General features: G+C 43.2%; 1 protein-coding gene across 3 annotated transcripts in view; it reads right to left on the reverse strand.

Moving 5' to 3' along the window:
* The window catches only part of LOC102868470 (fibroblast growth factor 12-like), an 858601-nt gene that overhangs the window by 388534 nt on the left and 446285 nt on the right, over nucleotides 1-23782 (reverse strand). The window contains exon 1 of one of the 3 annotated variants that reach the window (XM_006898492.1): nucleotides 19822-20843. The exons of the other annotated variants lie outside the window; for them this stretch is intronic. Within the exon in view, the coding sequence (XP_006898554.1) occupies nucleotides 19822-20020 (199 nt within the window). The 5' untranslated portion in view covers nucleotides 20021-20843. Of the gene's footprint in view, nucleotides 1-19821; nucleotides 20844-23782 lie in introns of those variants that run through there. 3 annotated transcript variants of the gene reach the window in all.

Below are 23782 nucleotides of genomic sequence, written 5' to 3' on the forward strand. Positions count from 1 at the left end.
CTCTTGGTCCAAGTATAGGTTTCGCATTAGCACAATCAAATGTTCTGGGATTCCCATTCTTCTCAGACTCAGCCACAGCTTGTTGTGATCCACACAGTCAAAAGGCTTTGCATAGTCAATGAAGCACAGATAGACATTCTTCTGGTACTCTTTGCTTTCTGTCAAGATCCATCTAACTTTATCTATAATATCCCTAGTACCACGACCTCTTCTAAATCCAGCCTGCACACCTGGCAGTTTTCTGTTGACATACTGTTCCAAACATTTTTGGATAATTTTCAGCAGAACCTTGCTTGCGTGTGATATCAATGATATTATTTGATAATTTCCACACTCTGTCGGATCACCTTTCTTTGGAATGGAAACAAATATCGATCTTTTCCAGTCAGTTGGCCAGCTGGCTGTCCTCCAGATTTCTTGGCACAACTTAGTGAGCACATCCAGGGCAGGGTCTGTTTGTTGAAATATGTCAATTGGTATGCCATCAATTCCTGGAGCCTTGTTTTTTGCCAATTCCTTCAGAGCAATTTGAACTTCCTCCTTTATCACCATAGGCTCTTGTTCATGTCATTTGATGAAATTCCTCTGTCAGCCAATTCCTTCTGATACAGTGACTCGTGTGCTCCTTCCATTTTCTCTTGATACTTCCTGGATCATTTAACATTCTACCCAAAGTATCCTTAAGTATTGCCACCCGTGGCTTGAATTTTTCAGCTCCTTCAGCTTAAGAAATGCCGAGCGATTTTGGCCCATTTGATTTTCTGACTCCAGCTCTCTGCACATTTCATTATAGCATCTTGCTTTGTCGTCCCGGGCTGTCTTTTGAAATTTTGTTTAGCTCTTTGATTTCTTGGTTTCTTCCTTTAGCTTTGGCTTCGCGGCGCTCAAATGCAATATTCAGAGTCTCATCTGACACCCATCTCGGTCTTTTCTTCTTTTTCAGCGTTTGTAATGATCTCTTGCATTCTTTATGGATGATTTTCTTGATATCCTCCCAGAGCTCATTTGGTCTACGCTCATTGGTGCTCAAGGCCTCAAACCTGTCCCTGAGATGTTTTTGAAATTTGAGTGGGATAGACTTAAGATCAAATTTTGGTTCCCGTGGACTTGATTCAATTTTCCGCAACTACAGCTTGAATTTACATATGAGTAGTTAATGGTGTGTCCCACAATCAGCATCCGGCCCTGGTTTTCACTGCTGATATTGAGCTTCTCCAGCGAGTCTTTCCACAAATGTAATATATTTGATTCCTATGCATACCATCAGGTGAAATCCATGTGTGTAGCCTGTGTTTATGTTTCTTAGAAAAGGTATTTGCCATGAATAAATCATTGACTGTGCAGAACTCTATCATTCTATCTCCAGCCTCATTTCTCTCACCGAGCCCGTATGTTCCAGCTACTGATTCGTCTTCCCTGTTCCCAACTTTTGCATTCCAGTTGCCCATTATTATTAATGCATCTTGATTGCATGTTTGATCAACTTCTGACTGCAAAAGTTGGGAAAAAAAATAAAAAATAAAACAAACTAGAGCCTCTTTGGCTCTAGCTGTTGGTGTATATATCTGAATGATAGTGGTATTCACTGGACTTCCTTGTATGCGTATGGATATTATCCTGTCGTTCACCACACTGTACTTCAGGATGGATCTAGAAATTACTTTTTTGTCTGTCAGATACTATTATATATATTTAAAGACCGAGACAGACTAGGAAGAAGGATTGACCATCCACTTCTGAAATGACAGGCCTTCGGAAACCCCATGTACAATAGAGCACACTTAGACTATCGCTTGGGCTAGCAGACATGGCAATTGAGACTGAGATCTTAGAAACGGAAATACAGAGAAGAAGGAACAGCTGTAAGCAGACACTAGTGATTGGAACATGGACTGTGAGAAGCATGAACATAGGAAAATTGGACATTGTTAAGAAATGGAACACATAAATATTGACATACAGGTATTGGCGAAATGAGATGCCTTTGGCATGTGACATTTTGAATCAGATGATTATGAATAATAGAGTAGCATACTTAAATCAAGGGCTGAACTCACATGTGCATTTTTAAATAGAAAGTGTGGCTATTTTTTAAAAATCAGTATTATTTTCTTGCAATACGGATATTAAGAGAAAAGCTGTCAAAGGAATGCAGCACAACTTGGAACATAACACCACCAATCTGACCCAAGTTAACAGATCTTCATTATATAGTTTTATCACCCTACAGGAAAAACACAAGGACTTTCTCATTATTTCCAAACCCTATTCTCAGGCATATGACAAATCTGTACTGAGTAAGCTTCTGGCAATAGAACTTGGCCACAGAAACATAAAAACCAACTCTCTCTCTCTCTGTCTCTCTGTCTCTCTCTCTCTCTCTCACACACACACACACACACACACACACACACACATCTGCAGCACAATCAAGTCATAAATGATTCATAATTGAGCCTCCAGTAGGTTTCTGAAGGCTGTACATTACGTAGGAGGAAAATGCCCATCTTTTTCTCATGGAGCTGCTGGAGATTTGAACTAACCAAGAGGTGAAGGCTTTGTTGGGGTTAACATTGTGAGTCTCTGAAGAGTAGGTTACCAGAGAGCCCTTACAAGCAACTACCCACACTTAAATTGCTCAAGACACAGAAGAGGACTAATAGGTAGATAATACTTGCTATTTGCACTGGTTGATATCAAACAAGGAACCCACTGTGGCAGGCAACAAGGCACAGGCTGAAGCCAAGTTTCAGTGCTGGCTTTGTGTTCCATTGTGAGACCTCACTTAACATCTCTGAGTTCCATCCAATCCACTCATCTTTAGGGTGTGTGACTTGACTACCATGACCTCTGAATAAATTCTTCCACATCAAGCAAGGCAAATCTTTAAGTCTTAGCTCTTACTAAGTGGAACTTCCACTTGTCATAGATACTGAAGCTTAAGTAAAGAATATATAACACCTGAAACAAGGGCCTTACACAAAGTGTTATTAACAAAGTGTTAATCCCATGAAGAGTTTTTAAATGAAAATTTAATTCCCTAGATTCACATAACCGTCTCAGGTATCTAAAGCATGCTGCCCAATGAGTCAATGGAAACCAGCTTCAAACTGAATGTGGTGGCTTAGCAAAGGAGCTGCTGGAAAGTTTAGACAGGCGAATATTTAGTCATATTTAAGGTCTAGAAATCTACATCTTCACCACACCGTGTATTTCCCTAAAGGGACAAGTGCCCATTCACACTGGCGACCCCTGTTAGCAGAATCTTAATGACTCTAGCCCAAGAAGCCACATGATAACAGAAAATGCAGCTCAGAAACATATCAACAAAGAAAACAGAGGGGGGGTGGGGAAGCATGATGTCAAGGCGCCCTTCCTTCTTGGTGCTGCTGTTCTCGTGGCCTGTAGGTAGAGAGGGAGGAGTGGGCAGAATTCTCAGGAAAACAGCGCTGCGGAATGTGGAGGCGGCCCAGTCTTGAGGCTGCCAACTTGTTTTCTGAGAAAAAAAAAGCTGCAGAGCATGATGGCCCAGGGGCCTGTGGGGAAAGACAGGTGCTGCAAGCAGGCAAACAGGCACTTTGTCTGCTCTTCAAAATGGAAAGTAATCTCTAAGCTCTCAGAAAGATACCCTACAAAATGAGGACTTCCGGTTGTATCACAGTGACTTTCTTTCCTAGGATTTGAAGCCACGACCTCATATGGTACTCATCTTTTCTTTGGTGGCTCTACCATGTGGCTCCACATAGTATTATTAACGTGTTGTTGTTGCCATTACGTGCCTCCGAGTTGACTCTTACCATAACCCTATCTATGTACAACAAATCAAGCTTGTGTCTGTCCCACACCACCCTCCAATTCTGGCTACGTTTAAATCCACTGTTTTAGTCACTGTGTCAATCTACCTCATTTAATGCTGTGATGTGAAGGGTGTATTGTTCAAAATGGCTTCCTCAGGCGTTCGACTTTGACTTTGCCATGTGAATGGGTGGGAATATGCAAATAGGGTGTGTCAGCCTACGCACAAGAGGATTGGGCAGCTAGTCTTGCCATTAAAATGAGCAGATCCAGCAGCAGAATAGAAGAAACCTCACCACCAGCAAAGAAGGAGCAAGAGAATGACTGTAGCATGACCTTCAGGGCCAGAGATCCTTACGCCAGCTAGTCCAGGAGCAGCAGCCAAAGCAGCTGTGGCAGAACCAGAGAGCCTATATGAGATGGAGCGGGCCTGGGGACTGCTACCCTGTGGAACTAGAACTCGGTGCCATTGCCCAACTTAGTTGGAGGGCTTAAGGTTTGGGGCTGAGTCCTAAATAGCAAAGAAGGAAAGCTTTATAACACTGGCCTAAAGCTGCGAGGCTTAAGGCTGAGGTGCCTGTGAGCACATTTCAGAAGCTGTCCTCATTACAGTCTGCTACTAACCTGAATATGGTTCTGTGTGGTCTGTGAGTGATAGCATCGGATGTGGGGCCCAGGAAAGCGGTAAGATTGGTGTTGGCATGAGTGCAAAGAAGTACGGGAACACAGAAGACTCTTGTCACCTCATATCGTTGTGATGTTGATGTGGTTGACAGGAACACTTACCCTTTGTGAAGCTGAGCTGGTCAAGGTCAGACCCAGCAGTACCTTTGAGGCCCTTGCTCTTCTTCTAAATGTCTTTCTCTCTTTCACTGACCCTCTACATTTTTCAAGCATAATGCCCTTATCTAAACTGGTCCCACCACATAACATACTAGCACACTTGGAACCAATGAAACACAGGATAAGACGTGGGTTTCCTTAAAATTTGAGATTCTCTTTGTTTTTCTGTATTTTTTATCAATTATTCTAACACTGAGTAGTCGTTCATATCCTAACTTAGTTGAGTGTTTCTGGGTGATTGTCCTTTTAAAAAATCTTCTCTCCAGCTTAATTTCTCATATGAGATGTATATTGTGCGGATGTCTTGGCTAGAGCTCTCTGTGTGGAAAATAGAATATGACACCTGTTTTAATCAGGCAATTTCACAATGAATCTCTACATTTTATGGATGGAACTCTGGTATATTTCTCAGTTTTCATGTGGGAAATGCAAGCATGGACCCTGGTCAACACACTTCAAGCACAGCCATCCCTTATTCATCAGTGAAGGAGTGTGTGTTGCTGAACAGTGGTCTGTATGGGGCAAATCTGCATCCAAAGATTTCTTTAAAGTGTTAAAAAACAGAGATGTCATTTTGAAGATTGCAGTATGCATGACACACAGCGTGGTATTCTCAATCACCTCACATATATACAAAAGCTAGACAATGCACAAAGAACACTAAAGAAGTGATGCCTTTATAGCTTAGCACCAGCAAACAATATTTAAAATATACTCTGGATTATCAGATGAACAAATTTGGCTTAGAAGTACAGTCAAATGCTTCTTAGAAGTGAAGGTACCAAGGCTTAAGCTCACATACTTTGGTCGCCTTATGAACAGTGAGTAGTCCCTAGAAAAACCCACCATGCCTAATAAAGTTGTTGTCGTTGTGCTGTTAGGTGCTATCAAGTAGCCTACTGCTCATAAAAATACATCTGAACATTACCCTCTAATTACTATTCAGATATGAACAATATAAATGAACAAATATGAACAACAGATCTGAACCTTGACCTGCACGGCGCCACTGTTACATCTCTATCACGCTCGAGCCCATCGCACCAGTCACTGTGTCATTCCCATCTTCTTGAAAGGCTTCCTCTTCTAGACTTTCTCTACCTCTTCCATCATGATCTCTTCTGCCAAGGACTGACCCCTCTTGAACTTGATAAAGTAGATGGGGGTGGAGAAGGGAAGACTCTAAACAAGACTGCTGCAACAGTGACCTCAAACAATAACAATTATGAGGAGGATAGCAGAGCAAACAATGTTTCATTGCTATGATTGGCAATCGGCTTGACAATACTGAACAATTACAATAGTGATCATGATGAACAAGGGAGCTTCCAAGCTATGGACTCAGAAAAAAGGCTTGGTGTTCTACTTCCAAAATCAGTCACTGAAAACCCTGTTGATCACAAACAACTGGTCACAGGACTATTTTAAGAAGATCAGCCAATTCCACTGCAGCATGGGGGGGGGGGATCACAAGTTAGCAGGCTGATTCCTTGGTAACTAACAATTACAATGATTCTTCATTATTAATTATTTGGGAAACACCACTGGAGAGCAACGATGTCAGTCTTGAGACTAAAGTGAGCCTGATTCAAGTCATGTTGTTTTTAAGTGCTATCTAGTCATAAACAACTCATAGCGCCCCTATGAACAAAAGACCTGAACACTTGTATAACTTTCACCGTTTCTGCAAGTTCATTGAGTTTCTGGAGGCAAGCTATATCGCAAGTGGCTGCCACTCCTGCTTCCAAGCTTGTTTTAATTGGGGAGCTCCACCAAACACTGTCCACCATGGGTAACCATTCTCACATTTGACACATCAGTGTCACAGTGTTTAGCATCAGAGTAACCAGGAGTTACCTCTGTACAGAAAATGGACAGAACAATGCTATACCTCTTAGAAAAATATTTAACCAAAACCCATTAAAACCAGGCCTGAGGGCTGCAGATTAAAATCACCCACCTTTTATTTGGTAGCATAACTTTCTATGTACCAGGCTCACAAAGCTCTATGTTGCTTGCTATGCATCAGAAATCTGGACAATGACTAGAGATGATAAAAAGAGAACTGATACCTTTGAGCTGTGGTACTGGAGAAGAGTAACGAATATACTATGGATTAGAAGGAGAACAAACAGGTTCATCCTGGAGAGGGTAAAACTAGGCTGCTCCTTGGAGACAAGGATTCTGAGGTTTTGTCAGACGTTCATTGGGAATGTTGCAAGAAGGGACCAGTCCTTGGACAGGAATTGCTTAGTAGGGTGGAGGGACAGTGCAAAAAGGAAGACACTTGATGAGATGGATTGATTCAGTGACTGGGGTAATAGGGGTAGGTGTGTTAGAAACAATAAGTTCGGCACAGGATAGAGTAGGTTTCGGGGCTATTGTACACAGGGTCGCTATGAGTCGCAAGCAACTCAATAGCACGTAACAACAAAAATCTGATTCTGCAGGGAGCTCTAGTGGCTTAGTGGTAAGAATTGTTCTGTCAGTGTCATGGTACACGGTATGCATTCACCAGCTGTTCCGTAGGAGAAAAACGGGCAATCTCGTCCCATGTCATTTACTGTATCTGAAAACCCCCTTACATCAGCTAGGTTCAGACTCAACAGTACACAACAACAACAACATCTTTTTTCTTTTGAATTTCCAACATTAAAATAAAACATTTAAGTCATCAATAGCAATAAAAAAATCTTCTAGAAAGTGTTCTTTTTCTTTTAAAATAATTTGTACAACCTTACATTTCTCATTCATAACTCTCTCATTTCTTTTCCGTTTTCCATTTGGACATTTACTTTTGAATGTTTAAAATACTATCTGGCACACTGGATCTCACAGCTGCTCTTCGAAGGGACAGAAAAGGTTTAAATTATGGTGAGAAGAAATAAAAACTGATCTTTCAATAAAAATACATACTTATTAGCACATTAGAGGTAATTAAACCAAGGAAAGACGTTACCTGCCCACCCTCTACCACCTGGTCGATTAATTCTCAAGTGAACCTCACCACACATGTAATGCATAAACCCCATCAACCAAGATAACACACTAGAAAATTGGGGGGGGGGGGAATTCTTCTTTACTAAGTAAAAAGCAGCAAGTCAATTCATTTTTCCCTACCTTCTGTATTTTCCTTCTAGAGGGAGAGGGACTAAATGACTTTTTATGCTTGAATATCCTTTAACATAATTCCTTTATTTTTCAAGTAAAAAACTGAGGTCCATTTCTAGTGTTAGTTGAGTACAAGTAAACAAGATTAAGGAAAATAAACCAGACTTGAAATGTAGACTCTCTTTCTAATATCTCCCTCCACAGCCAATGAATTGGTATGACTCATAGCAAACATACTTGACGGATGAAATGCTCCCGTAGGGTTTCCAAGGCTGCAAATCTCTACAGAAGCAGATTATCACATCCTTCTCCTGAGGAGTGGCAGGGGATTCAAATCTCTAAGCTTTTAGTTAGCAACTGAGTTTTTTAACTACTGTAACATCATGTTTCCTTAATAGAAAACACCTCTATTCACATGACAGGAATACTTGAAAATTTTTGTCCTTCCAGTCACTTGATTACATAAATATCTGTGAACTTTGTCCAGAATTATTAAATTCATTGAGATATACATGAAATATAGATTGCATATAATGAAATTAATTTCAAAAATATATATTTAGGGGCTTAATAGGTCAAATGCCTTGAAAAAAATCTCTTGGATGTCAAATATTTTGTTTTGCTGCAAAAGGACTAGAAATGTCATATTTTAAAAACATTCCTTAATAATTTTCCCTTCTAGAAATATGTGTTTAGTTGACTATCTTTAATCTATAGTCAATAAATCTTACTTAACGACAGAAGAGGGGAAAAAATTCAATGAGGGTTCAAGAATTAAGTAGGCAGTCTTATAAAAAGTATACTCAGGGTCTTTAGCAAACTATCAAACAAAAAATTTTCAAATCCTCACAGTGTACATATTACTTAACCCATATTAATCTTGTTTCTCGCAGCTTTTCCTCCATCTGAGAAACGACACCCCTCACTACTGCAATGTTCAGCCAGGAATCATCCAAGCATCTTCCTCTTTCTCAACTCATTTCTACCTACTTAATATGGCATGTGTCCAGAAGGGACCAATCCTTGGAGAAGGACATCATGCTTGGAAGGATGGAGGGATGGCACAGGAGAGAAGGATCCCAGATGAGAAAGACTGACACAGTAACTGAGCTCAAGGGGGCAGGTATGGCAAAGACAGTGAGAATGGCTCAGGATAGGGCAGACTTTTGTACAAAGAGTTGCTATGAGTCACAAGCAACTCAACAACACATGACAACAATATTAGGTTCTCTTCATTTTAGTTACCCATTCTTTTCATATCTATGACCTCTATCTTAATCTCTATCACTATCATGCAAGGCCTAGAACAGTGCTTTTCAACAATTATTTTCACATCCATGACCTCCACCTTAATCTGTATCAGCATCATCTATGATCTAGAACTGTGCGGACTCCTTTCCACTCCTAACACCCACTTTTTCTTGTTGTGTACTGTCAAGTCAGAAACCCTCCAGTGAGTTTTCAGAGGCAGTTAATCTTATGGGAGGAGATTCACCATTTTTTTCTCAAGGTGCAGCTGGTGGATTTGAACCATGTGCATTTGGGGATTGCAGCACAGCTTCTTACCACTAGGTAAGGAGAGTTACTGAATCTCCCTAAATAGCTTTTGTTTATGTGGCTTTTATCTTATCAATATTTCCCATATTTATAAATTACAACATGTGCTTTAAAATTTTTCTTAATGACTAAAATAAACCCCTTAAAAGCTGACAAAGATGGGATTTTTCGGAAACAAAAAAATTAGTGAGAAGAGCAATTTGTATGTCTGTACACCATTACATGTATGTCTTAATAGAAGTTGGCTAGATAGTCAAATATGCTTTTGCATTTAATCTCTTCGAATATATTGTTGTCGTTTAAGGACACAAGTACTAGCCAGTTTCACATAGATATGTGTCTGTAGGAAATGAAAGAATTTTAAAGGCCTCTTCAGATGTTTATGGATGTGCCAACATCTCTGGAAACTTCACTGATGCCCCCTGTGACATAATGAGGGAAAAGACAAATAAATAATGTCTTCCTAGTACTATGAAATACTGTGACAAAATTTTATCTCACGGGCTCCTTAGACCGTTTTCAAGAAGCTTCCAGCACATTCTGAGAACCACTGGACTGGACTGATGCCCTGGTCTCCTTTGGGTTGCTCTGTTCCCATCCTAGGTCTCGTGCAATCCATTCATGCACCATTTAAAAATGCAATTCATGCCATAGCACCCTTACTTCCAATCTTCCTAGGAACCTTCAACTAAAACACAAAATTCCTTCTGGGGCTTTTAAGGTCCTGCATCATATAGTCCTTGCCAAGTTTTCCAACATCAGTTATATTTCCCTCTCCCCAGCTCTCTTCGCTCCATTAACTCTACCATTTCTTTAAAAACACCAAACCACCTTGTCTCTTCAATGTTCACGCACACTCTTCTACCCTGAATGTTCGTCCAAGCTCCTTTGCCTATTTTCATTTTTCATAAATGGCTCTTCCTTATGGAGGCTTTTCCTAATCAAATGCTATCCATAATAATAAACAAGTGTCTATTTGCGCTTAAAAATAATATATCTAGAGTTGAAATTCAGAGTCCACTGCAAAGTCCACATATGTAACTATTTTGCTACATAGTCACATCAGTATTAACACACAGAGAAACAGACAGAGGACAAAATTCCATAAGGGCTCTCCTGAACTTTACTCTCAAAAACATCTTAAGCAATGTTTTATGTTTACAGTCAAGAGAGTCAGCCCTTCTCCACTCAAGTCTCCCTGTGGGTTATGAGTTGCCCCATGTGGCAGCTCCTGATACCGCTGAGGCTCCTGGCAAACAGAGGGCGACAGCCCAGGGAGGAACCTGGCACCAACACATGACAACAGAACCATGGGACTATTTCTTCAGTACCAGCCTGGTGACCTCAGCCAGCTTCCCCACCTCACTCCTCGCTGGACCACACGCAGGACAAAGTAAATGATGCAATCACGCTGTACATTTCTTTGAACTCTTTGAGTTCCTGCTGCAATGTTTCTAGCTTTGGATCAAATTGAATTCTAAAAATCCAGGGTTTCTTAGTTCAGTTCAGTAGACTGGAAAGGCAGGCAGATAGATAACCTTCCATGTGAGGACTGGAGATCTTCTGGCAGGAGTTTTAGTTTCCTTAACTCTAAGACAGGCTTACCTACCTCTTCAGCGTGTTAGAAAGAATTAAAGTTGAGAAGAAATTCTAGATATTAAAGTCCTATAGGAAGCTCTTATTCCATAAGCAGTTACCCCACTAATCGAAAAGAGGTGCCTCTCTGGAGGTTCAAAGCCAACGGCAGCTCTGTGGGGAAAAGATGGGCAATCTCCTCCCATGTGATTTAGAGCCTCTGAAAAGCCCTGTAGGGTCAATGATGGGTCAAGTTTAAATCAACTGCAGTGAATAAGTGAGAGTAAAAGTTAAAGAATCAAGTTAGTCATTACTACTGGAAGTTTTCATTAGACTGCAGACATTTTGCATTTAAGGACTCTCTCTCACACAGAAGTCTTTTCCCCCACCCTGCTCTCTATGCCTATTTAATCCGTATGCTGAGCAAATGATTTGAGAAACTGGACACTATGAAGAAGAATGTGGGCTCGGGATCAGAGGAAGATTTACCCACAACCAACCTTATACAGAAAACACAATCTTGTTTGTTGAGGAGGCCTTGGAAGTGCCTGCTGTAAATTAAATGTCAAGAAACCAAAAATCCTCATCATTAGACCAAGAGACAACATCATGATAGTTGGAGAAAAGACTGAAACTGTCAATTACTTCATCTTAGTTGGATCCACAGTCAAGATCCATGAAACCAGCAGTCAGGAAATCAGGAGATGTACTGTACTGGGAAAGTCTGCAGTCAATCAGGGACCGGTCCAAATTATTGAAGAGCAATTATATGAGTTTGAAGACTAAGGTGTACCAGTCTATGGTCTTTTCAATCATTTGCTATGCATCTGAGAGCTGGACAATGAATAAGGATGGCAGAAGAACTGATGCCTCTGAGTTGTGGTATTAAAGAAGAGTATAAATATTCCACAGACTGCCAAAAATACAAACAGGTATGTCTTGGAGTAAGTGCAGCTGGAGTGTTTTGGGGAGGCAAAGATGACAAAGCTTCATCTCACATACTCTGTGCTTTTTTTCCAGGAGAGGTGATTTCTTGGAGAGGATCGTCATTCTTGGAAAGGTAAAGGGTCGGTCAAAGAGAGTAAGACTCTCAACCAGGTAGATTGATCCAGTGACTGCAGCAATGGGCTCAATCAAGTACAGCTGGGATGATGAGGCTGGCACAGGCTAAGACAGAGCTCAGATCTGTTGTTTATAGAGTAACTATGTGCCATACTTGAATTGACGGCACCTAACAATAACCAACAACCACCACCTCTCACAGACGTTTAGACTATGGGCTTAGAGTCAGAGTCCTGTAAATGTGGCACATATTTCTTTGCACAAGGAAAGTTCTCCAGTTACAAGGTTAAGCCATTGGCTAGAATCACCAACATAGTATATGCAGTGTAGATATAGTAGTATATCTCCTGTATCTAATGAGATTAACTTTGAGAATGCTCATAACATCTATAATGATTCTAAGACAAAAACTCAAACTCCTTGTCAGTCAAGTTGAAACTGACTCATGGCTGACTGTCCAGCCAGCTGCTAGAAGCTATAAATCTAGAAATCCTTCAGGAAGAAGAAACTGCTCATTTTTTTCCTTGGAGCCACTATGGACTTGACAATACTTTTGAGTCAGCAGGGAAACTCCCTACAGACAAGCTCAGTGGGTTTCCCTCTAAGAGAAACCATGAATAATAAGTATGTACATATATCACAAAAGCAAGAAGAAAACCAGCAATAATCAGAGTTAATACAACGAGGAGAGTAAATGAATACCCAAATTGATTATGTCCTCCAATATACTGGTATGTTCCCAAAGCAGTTTTGGTAATGTAGTGCCCAACTTTTTCAGAAGTTTGTCAGTTTGAATCCACCAGTCAATCTTGGAGAGGAAGATGGGCAATCTCTTTCAGTGAAGATATACAATTCTAGAAACCAAATGGAGGGCTGCTATAGGTTAGAATTGATTCAAACGCAGTGAGTTCAATAGATCGCTACCAAAAAATAAAATAATTTTTAAAATTGCAATGTGGTACTAGGAAGCCTTGGAGACATTTTTTAAAATCTAATTTTAGGAAGCAAAGCTTTAGTTTCTGAAGATCTTAAGCTAATATTTCTATAGCTTTCTTAAATACAAAGACTGCCTCATTTCCTGTAAATTGTTGTCTTCTATTCTGTTCAAGACTATCAACTTAATTAAAACTTTAAAGACTTAATCCTGAGTTACGGCTTGATGAGATCTCTGTGGGATGAAAGGAATCAAAAGATCACAGTAGCTGCTATTTTAAAATGTTCTCACAATGGAAACATAATTTGGTGATGAGAATTCACTGCTGTACAAAAAATATGATTAAAAAACACATACAAAATATCAGTTTAAATCCTAGGGTGGGTTTTTTAAAGGAAAAGCTTGTGTGTGTGTGTGTGTGTGTTGTTTTTTTTTTAATATACATCAAGCAAAATTTAATTAGGCTGATTTTATAGCTCAAACTTGAATTACACTTTTAAAAGAGAAAATGTAATAAAAGTATTTGCTATAAATGCAAAATATCATCCGTCATATGAACGTTTTCATGATTTTCAGTATGTTGATGTTGTTATGTGCCATTGAGTCGCCTGTGACTCATAGTGACCCTAGGTATAACAGCTCTGAACTCTGCCCTATCCTGAGCCAGTCTCACTGACTCTAACACACCTATGACCAGTCCCTCCTTGCCACATATGTGAAATGGAGCTTCAAAATACTAGCCTCCAACGAGAAACTTCATTTCACCCTCTCCAAGACACACCTATTTGTTCTCTTAGCAATCCATGGTATGTTCAATAACCTTCTCCAGCACAACTCAAAGGAATTAATTCTTCTTCTGTTATCTTTAGTTATAGTCCAGCTCTCTGTCTAGCAAGTAATTCCAAAGACAATGGCCTTTGTCAGGCATACCTTAGTCTCTAGACTGACACTGTTGGTTCTCCATACTCTGGAGAGGTCCCTGGTCGCAGATTTTCCCAGTGTAATTCATTTTTTGATCTCCTGAGTGCTGGTGCCAAAAGTGTTGACTGTGGAGTAAGCTGAAATTGTTAACAATTTCAATCTCTGTCTATCAGAGCCAGTTGGCTCCATGATAAGAATCTTTATCTTCTTGATGTAGATAAAATTATTTCAATTTATAAAAAAATTCCCTCACTTCTAATTCCTAGATCACATGTTTAGTGATAATTTCCCCTTTGTTGTCAGTTTGCTTCTTGACGTTTCCATTTTCTGTGACATTTTCTTCACTTTCAGTAAAAGATCTCTTTAAAGTGCAAAAAAAGCAAAGAAGTCGCTCTGAAGACTAAGGTGTGCCTTACGTAAGCCATGGTATTTTTGTTAATTCATACACATGCAAAAACTGGATAATGAAAAAGAAAAAGTAAAGAAAAAACAATGCATGCTGAATTATGGTGTTGAAGAAGAGTACTGAAAAATGCATCTATCTTAGAAGCACAGTAAGGCGGCCCCTCACACCTGAACATGTTGGGACTTCACCTCACATACTTTAAACAGATTAAGAGGGACCACCAGTCCTTGGAGCAAGACATATGCTTCCTAGAGTAGAAGGTCAACATATAAGAAGATTATCCACACTGGTCTCAAATATAACAACTGTTAAGGACTAGACAGTGCACATGGAGTGGGAACCAATTCAACAGCACCTACCAACAGCATGTAAAACAGTGTCTGACAGTAAAATACTGAGTAAGGTAACACTATCCATCTCCCAAAACAAATTAGAAGGATGCTGAGATATTTTTAACGACAACCACTTCTATAACAACAGAGACACAGACTTAAAAGATAAGACAAATGAGAGTCAACAAAATTTGGTAAAATTATAATCAAGAATTTCTTTTATCCACCTAAGTGAAATTACACTATATCATTTTAAGAAAGAGAAGTGCACATAAAACCAATTCTTTTTTATTCTAAAAAACTCTAATGTTATTTACACAACATACTGTTTTCCTGATTGCTGATTTTTAAGAAAATGATATAATTTGAGGGAGGGAACAAAATTATACCAGAGCATGAAGAATGTTAAAATCAATCTCTCTCCCTCTCTCCCCCTCTCTCTCCCTGTAAGATAGAAAGGAGATGAGGAAGACCCTCAACAAGAGTTGATACAGTGACTGTAACAATGGGATGGAGGAGATCCCATGAGGCTGGCACAGGACGGGGCAAGGTTCAAGTCTGCTGTTCACAGAGTCACAATCATTAGTAGTCGACTCAACGATACTTCAGAACAACAACAAATAAGATTATCTAGTTACTCTTTATTTTGCTTCATTTCACCTGAAAACTAAAAAAAAAAAACCAAAAACCACCAAAAAAAACAAACCACTGGGCATCCTCCACCATCATAGCTGCTCAGACATTGATTCGACAGACAACTCCTTCCCTCTTCATTGTGATTAATAATCATCGCCTGCAGTAGCTTCCAAGTCACAACATAAATAGTCAATCACCTGCAAATGTGCCTCTACTCAAACAGAGCAAATGCTGGAAATTAATAAACTACTTCAGTTATAGGAATGCATCAATTGTAAATTCCGATAAGGTGGCTCAGTGGTTAGGAACTGTACTGCCAAGCCAAAGGTACAAGGTTCAAAACCACCAGCTGCTCTGCAGGAGAAAGATGGACAATCTTCTCCAGTGTAATTTACTATTTCTAAAAACTCACTGGAAGATCAGCTATGAATTGGTTCCCACTGGACGGGATGCAACAACAATAATCATATGTCATTCTTGCATGCCCACAATTCAGTTCCATCTCATTGCAGCCCTGTATACAGAGCCAATCATCAAGGGTTTCTGTCCCACAGTGCACCTGGTAGATCTGAGCCACTGACCGGTTGGTTAGCATTCACACACTCACTGTTGTTGTTGTTGTTGTTGTTGTTGTTGTTATGTGCCGTCGAGTCGTTTCCGACTCATAGCGACCCTATGCACAACAGCCCTAAACCCTGCTCTGTCCTGCGCCAACCGCACCGCCTCTGACACACCCATCCCGATTACCCCAGTCACCGAATCAATCCATCTCATAGAGGGTCTTCCCCTCCTGCGTTGTCCCTCAACCCTCCCAAGCATGATGTCCCTCTCCTAGGGTCCCTAAAAGCCTAGACACAGCAAGTTCAGTGACAACATTTAAGCATACATTCCCTTTTTAATATTAAAAAAAATGGCCACAAAAGTGTTCCTTTATTAGAAGGTGCATAAACAGAAATATTATCAAGGCTTTTCCATGTGTGCATGGCTTCAGCCTACTTGCCAGTTCAGGATCTCCAATGCTTCATTCCCAAAGAGCGACAGCCCACACAATGCCTCAGGCGATAACCATGCCTGCAGTATCTGCTACATCTTCACTACTGGATTTCCTTCTGTGATGTACACCGGTTATACACTGGTAGTTTTAGAACTCTAACTGCCTGACTTAGCCTATGTCTCCTCTAGGTGTTACTTCCTTCACACCACCCTGTTCCTTTTCTAATCATGAAGAGGCAACAATTATAGTAACACAACCAATGCTGTTTAGAGGAGAAAAAAAAATATACAAACTACATCCACTATTTGATAGGATGCCTAGTTTGTCTTCATATTATCTTTACTATCCTTTCCCGTATCCCCTGTTATCATGCTATGAAGAGCACAAACTAACAAAAAAATCAACTGACTCTAGTTCCATTATTAAGTTTGTCACCAATAAGCTACCTAACCTTTTATATACTACAAACTTGTTCAGGCTCTGGGGTTTGCCATCTCTAAAAGTCAAGGTTCTTCTGCTCCATTTCAGGATGTGACATTCCACTGTGTTTCAGGGATGGTGTGCACAGAGTGGCAGATGTGCCCACAGACCCTGGAGCTGGGCAATGAAAGGTCTTCCCCTTCCAGTTTCCATTCTGCAGTATTGCAGCTTTAACAATCGGGGCCCTTTTCCCATTGATATTGTAAGTATCCCCGGTGCTTATCAGGTTTCCACATTACACATATTAGAGCCTGAACTAAGAAAAGGAGGCTGAGACACAGTCAATGTGTTGATGCTGAGATCTTAAATACAATCCCCGCCCTTCCCATCATAAACAAGCCTTAGTCTCTCTACCTAAGCCTCACACCTGGAGGAAGTTTGGTCCTCAGAAAGGGTGCCTTGGGGACAGAAATTCAGAGTACAGATTCTTTATCAAAACAAATTATTCCATTTCACCGCTTGATCATTTTTTACTCAGTTTGTCATTCACAAGTAAGTGGCTTCTAAGGGCTAGTAAGTTTCAAGAATAACGCAAATACTAACTTTATATAACATCAAACACTTCTTTTCAAATTGATTTCTTCAAATAGTTTGCTCACGCATATGTGTGTGTGTGTGTGTGTGTGTGTGTGTGTGTGTGTGTGTGTGTAGGAGTGTTAGCAAACCCTCTCCTTAAAAATCCAGCTAACAAATCCTCTCTGGAATGAAGACACTGAAGATGCTCTCTTGCTATATATAGTCTCATTCCATAGTATGTGAATCATGGTTGCTGACAGAAAATCAACAAATTAATCCTTTGACTTCGTTAGTAATGATAAATAGCTCAACTATCATTTTCCCAAAAGAGGTTTTCCACACATCAACATGCCCCTGCTTCTAAAGCCAGCCTTCACAGCAACCTGAAGTCTAGAGAGCACAGGGACACACATGCTGCCCTTGCAACATGCAAGGCAACTGGGCAAGTCTTCACAGGTCCTGCCATCTCTCTGCCAGATTATTACCGTGACATTTTAGCAGTAGGAAGTCACCAGTCAGTATTCTCTCTGCCAAGATGTGCACTAAGTAGATGAAAAAGAGGAGCAGATTAAACGTACACTGAAGAAAACAAACTCAGCAATTCCCTCAGATTTTCTATTTTCTAATGAGGCTGAGGAAAGGGCCACAGAAAGCAAACCAACAGTTCTGCCTTCCTATGCAAGATTAGGCCAAGCGGTTCCTCTCCCAAACAACACTAATGAAGATCAGGTGAATGGAACTTACCCATTCATGAATAGAACTCATCTATCATACTTATTCCCTCATTTTTAACTTGGGAAACTCAGTTAGATCTGCTCATAAACGTCACCTAATTATCCACCTAATTATCCCAGTTACAGGGCAAGAAGGCATTCCAGAGATAAGAAGTCACAATGAGTCTGGAGCCTTGAATTCCTCTCAGAACCTCTCATTATCAACTCATAGCTGACCTTCCAGCAGGTATTTTGGAGGCTGTAAATTGAACTGGAGGAGATTTCTTATCTTTCTCCCTTGGAGCAGCTGGTAGATTCAAACCACCTGCCTTTGGGTGGGCAGTGCAACTTCTTACTCATTAGGCTACCAGAACTCCCTGAGAAGGTCTTACCAGCCTAGAGAGAAGACGGCCTCCAAATGATCCCTGCACACCAAAATAAGGATGTTCTTTTTTCCTAATATTAACTACTTACTAGGGAGAGGTAAATTTATTTCTTGCATAATACTTCACTTTCTAAAACAGGCACTCTTTATTAATTTGATACAAAAGAGCAGACTTTAGTGGCTCTTGTCTTAAGTCACTACCAAATATATACATTCTTTTGATGTCTAACCAGTGGCCCCCATTTACCGCTTTAACAATCATCACAGAATAAGAAAATGAAACCCAATCTGGAGTGTATAATATGAGAACGAATGGCAAATAAAATAGATGGCTTGGTCATAAGGTCTGGCCTCAGCCTTCTGAGTTAACTCTTAGCCTTCTTTATCCAGATTTTGCAAACATTTTTACCCCAAGGAAGTTAGCACACATGGCTCGTTCCTGGAACTCAGGAGAACACAATTACCTGAGAAGTAAAGAGCTAAGCTAAACCAGTCAACCCATCACAGAACAGCTTCATAAATGGCATTTCTTTTCCTTGTTCACAATGAAAGTAGGAAATCTGTAGACTGCAAATGGACTGTGGCCATACCCACAAAATCTGGTGGAAGCAGACCTCTCCAGTTCAGATTTCTTTCTCTCAAACTGAGACAATGACCTAGCTTAAAGGTGGGGAATAACTCAGGGTATCAAATTACTCTTTGCAAAGAGAGATCAGTCACTTCAGTTTATGTCCAAAGACTCAGCTTCAGAAAGACCACACCATGAGAATCTCTGTTAAATGTGAAGTTTTCTTAACACACCCTGAGGCCAAATTAGAATGAGTTTGCTGTTCTCCTTGTATCTCCAAAGTGTGAGTATTCAGAGGGTGAAAACAACAGGGAAGAAATGTTAATGAGAAGAACTCTTGGAAATCATGAGGGCAGGTAGAGGAAGAAAATAGGGGGAAAAGGGGACTGTGTAAAAAGAAGTAAAAGGGGCCTCCAGGAAAGTGGAGAGGTGAGAAACTGAGATGTGTGAAAGATTCTCTATGGAACCATGTGTTGTTGGAAGAAGAGTTAGGAAAAGACAATGAATGTATCAGCTAAACGTCAACTGTATGTCAAGTACTAAACTAACTTTTGTGGGGATATAAGGAGAAAGCTTAATTTAACTTTAGATCCTCAGTGGGTAGTCCTGAGTCGTGGATGGATGGAAGGTCAGCTGAAAGAGAAAACAAAGGGAGAAATCAAAATAGAGACACAGGGAGAGGTAGAGAAAGAAGGGACTACTTTCAAAGGTTCTACAGGCGACTAGGGATGAAGTTCATCTAATACTTGTAGTGACTCTCCCCACTCAAACCAGAAGAGCATACAGGTACAAAGTGTTTTCCTCCATATGAGACAAAAAGTTGTTAACTGGCAACAAGAAAGGCTGAGGGGTATCTGGAAAGTAGGGGGGATGAGGAGTCAGAATGGGAAATGAGGATCCTAACTCCCAGTCCATGGAGGCCCCCAGATGTTTTGCAGAAGGAAAGAGCAGGTGTCAGCCTCTGGAGAGCCAACTCTCTGGGCTTCTACTGACCTGGTCTCCGCCTCACGGGCCTCTTGCGGCCACTGCAGAAACGCACTTTGCTGAACACCCCGAGGACATGCCTCTCGCACAAGGAGCGCCCATCTTTGCTGGGGCTGGAGCGGCGCTTGGAGGCCGACACCCGGTCGCTGTTGGACTCCCTCGCCTGCCGTTTCTGGCGGATCAAGGAGCTGGCTATAGCCGCAGCCATAGCTGCTTAGCGTGCGGGTCCAGGCCCCGGGCTCGGCTGTGCCCTCAGGCTCGCGCACCGCCCGCCGGTGTGAGGGCAGGACCTCGACGGCAGGGAGGGCAGGCGCGGGGAGGCAGTGCTAAGAGTTGAGGCGGCTGCAGAACTGAAAACCTGGCGCCCACAAGGTTAGTCAGAGTCTGGGCAGTGGCGACCAAATGTGTGAAAATCCGGATGTAAACTTCTCAGACCACTGGCAGCAGGAGTGGGGCGGTCCCAGCCCTTCTAACTAACTAGAAGCTTGCACCCCAAACTTGCATCCCAAAACGATCAGCGTCCAAGGGGCAGTAGTGAGTTTGGCCACACTGCGTTCCGGGTACCAAGTGGACTAGAAAGAAGAATGTCCAAAACAACAAGCTGTGCCCAGTTGGAGAGGCGCAAGCGTTGTAAGGTGTCCAAAGTAGATCTACAGTTAACATACATAGAAAACCCGTTTACAAAGCAGCGTCTGGACCTAGGCGGTTTCGAGTGAGTGTTCCCGGCAGAAAAATGTTAAAAAGTGAATAAAATGTTCCTTTAGAAAACAAGCCAGCAACCGCAAGAGAGAAGCGGAGGAAGGCAGCAAATTAACTCCCTGCGGCCCGCTGTTCTGGAGATTAGGAGGTCCGGCCCGGCTAGGTGAGGTCTACGGAATGCATCGCACTGGTGCTTCTCCAAGGGTTGGCAACCCGACTTCTAGAATTTCCAAGCCGCCAAGTGAGAGCAGTTAGCAGGAGCCTGGGAAGGGGCGCGGAGCGGGGGAAGTTGTTTCCAGCTGCGGTGAGCAAGACTCCCCACCAGCAGCGCTGCAAAGAGAGCGAAGGCAAGCGAAGGGGGAGGGAAGGAGGGACTGGAGAAAGGAGGGAGAGGAGGAGGAGGAAGGGAGATCCTCGAGGGCCAAGCACCCCTGGGGAGAAACCCTCGAGAGACGAGCGCCAGGGATCCGTGGGGTCCCGAGAGCGAGCGCTCTCTCCGCTTGCTTTCTGGCACGAGACGGGCACAGTTGGTGATTATTTAGGGATTCCTAAATCTGGAATGACTCAGTAGTTTAAATAAGCCCCCTCAAAAGACAGCGCTGCTGAAGGTGTCCTCTTGAGCTTGGCGCCTACTCGCCTCTAAGTGGAGCTGCCCGCCATGGTCCGTCTGGGGCCGCCGCGCCGAGCCGGTCTCGGCACAGGCTCAGAGCGAGCCCGGGAGCGAGGGAGGGAAGGGGCGCCCCGGCGGGCTCGAGATCAGGTCATCGCCACGCCGCCCTGCGCTCCCCAGGCTCGCGCGCCCCGGTAGTCGGCAGCTCACAGGCAGCAGATCAGATGGGGATTACCCGCCAGACGCGATGCCGATCACTCAGTCCCGCGCGGCCCATCCCGGCCGAGGAAGGAAGTGGCCGGCGCGCTGCGAACACCCGCGCGCCCGCTCAGCTGGGGCGGGGGCTGGCTGCGGGCGACGTCGGCTAGGCGGCTGCGGCTCCGGGCCCGCGCTGCCCACCATGGTCTGGCGCCGGGGGGCGCAGGCGGGGACCCCTAGGCCGCCCGGGGCGACTGCGGGAGGTGGCCAAGCGCACAGCCCGGGCCCTCGGGGCCGGACGCGGACTCAGGGGCCGGAGCCAGAAGGCAGGTGCGGGCAGCCGCCAACTCGCCCAACTTGCTGCGCGGGTGGCCGCTCAGAGGCGCGGTATCCGGGGGCGTCCCCCACCGGCGCGCCGCCACCTCCCCAGGCCCCGGAGGGGGCGCTCAGGGCGGAGTCCCATTCATGGGCTGAGGCTCAGGGCGACGTGCGGAGCCGCACAGGCTCCCCGCCGCTGCCGCTGTCTCCGTCGCACAGCCGACTCACTCGTCTGAGAGCTGAGCTCCGCTGGAAAGTCCAGGCGACCGCCACCGAGACCGCGCGGGTGGGACAGAGAGCCGGTGGCCACGGAAGTTCCCCCAGCACTGCACGGCGACCCCGCGGGAGAGAGCGCGTGTGCGCAGGTGGGGCCGACCTGGGGGCCGGGCTCCCGAGCGCAGGGAAGCGCAGCGCGCTGGGGTCCTCCTCCCCTCCCTCGCGCCCTCTGCTCCCAGACTTCCTTCTCCTCCTTCCCCCAAGTCACCCCTCTCCCCCCTCTCTGTCTCCTGTCTCTCCCCCTTTCTCCTCTCTACGCAATCCTACGTGATTGAGGTTTGGATGAGAAATTCTCAGAGGCTGAGCGAGGGAACTGCAGCTTGGGTCGGCTCTGTCCCATCCCTCCCCCAAGAGAAAACACAACCTTGGGTAGGTTAAAGGACCCTTGATAAGGAAAAAAAAAACAACAAAAAGGCGGGTTGGGGGTGGCCAGAGAGCTTAGAGAACGCCGTCCACCCTCTCTTCAAAAAAATGTAGCATGTGTCATTTTCTGTTTCGGAAAGAAGGTCGAGGGAGCTGAATAAAGTAACAATGGCTTCTTGGGCCCTCACATTGAGCCCCACCTTCAGCTCATTTTGAAACAAGAAAAAGTGGCTTGCTTATATATGGAACCCAGGTTTCCTGATTCTATCTGGAAAAAAACCCAAAGTATCTTCAGTGCCAGAGAGAGAGAATATTGACAGTAAACAGAGGATCCGATTAAACCCAGAACAGAGGTGCTAATGAAGATGGGGGAGGGGAGGGTGACCATGAAGGCTGGGGCAGTTAACCAGTTTTAGGGTAATTAGATCTCCAGGTGTGCTGCTTGTGATGTCTACTGACTCTTATGGAAAACTAAGCCGAGGAGATAATGTCATCCAAGTTTAAATGCAGCATGAAAGATTCCAGCCATATAAGTCTGGGAGTGTCCTTTAGTTATGCCTACAGCGCTTCTTCAACTTGGCTTTAAGTAACTTACCTTCTCCCTCCCCTTCACACTCTCTAAGTAGCCAGGGTAGATCAGAAGGGCATGCCACAGGATTAAAAATGTAGGAGCAGAGACAGGTGTATGTTGTATCACTTTAAAAGGGAAAAGAAATGCAGGCCCTGCAAACTGCAGAAACAGATGGATAGGGAATCAGAAAGGCCCCTAGTAATCCTCTAGATGTAGTGACAACCCTGTAGTTGAGATTCACCTGGGCAATGAAAAGGATAATGAGGTGTGAGGATCATGATATGCTTCCACCTGACTCTAGCACTGAGCACCTAGTCAAGCAGCCTTTCTGTGTCTAGGGACCTAAAGTTCCCAACAGAGCAACAGGACAGTGCACTCTCAGAGTCTGGCAGACAGGGGTTTAGGAGGCAGACAATGACATCAAGAAGAGGAGAACCCTTGGAGAGAGGGGAATCCCAGTTGCCAGCAGGGAGCATAAAATTCCTGTGCAGCAGTTCAGTGTAGTTAAAAGAGGACAAGTGGGCTCATCCCTGGGATTCCATCAATGCAGAGCAAGACAGGTGGGGGAAAAGTGTGTGTGTGTGTGTGTGTGTGTGTGAGAGAGAGAGAGAGAAAGGAGGATATTCTCGAAAAACCACATCATCAGAAGTACATCTGGATGGAGAAAGGAAATGATTTAAAAATCAATTTGTGAAACCATATGGGCACCATCAATTAGAGAAATATCCACATGTCACAAAATAAAATTCTTTTCCTTGGCAACCAGGAGACTCCTTTCATTCCTGAGCATGAAAGACAAAGATAGTAGGGACTGGCTTCAGGGGCGCCTTGCCTGTTGTAATTCCAACACTCAAAGAGAAAAAGGTCAGCTAAGGGCAAGTATCCAGAGAAATTGGCAAGAGGGTGATGTATAATGAGGCATTGAGGAAATCACT

The sequence above is a fragment of the Elephantulus edwardii genome, unplaced genomic scaffold, assembly GCF_000299155.1.
Source record: "Elephantulus edwardii isolate Elephantulus edwardi_28Jun2011 unplaced genomic scaffold, EleEdw1.0 scaffold00232, whole genome shotgun sequence".
NCBI lineage: Eukaryota > Metazoa > Chordata > Mammalia > Macroscelidea > Macroscelididae > Elephantulus > Elephantulus edwardii.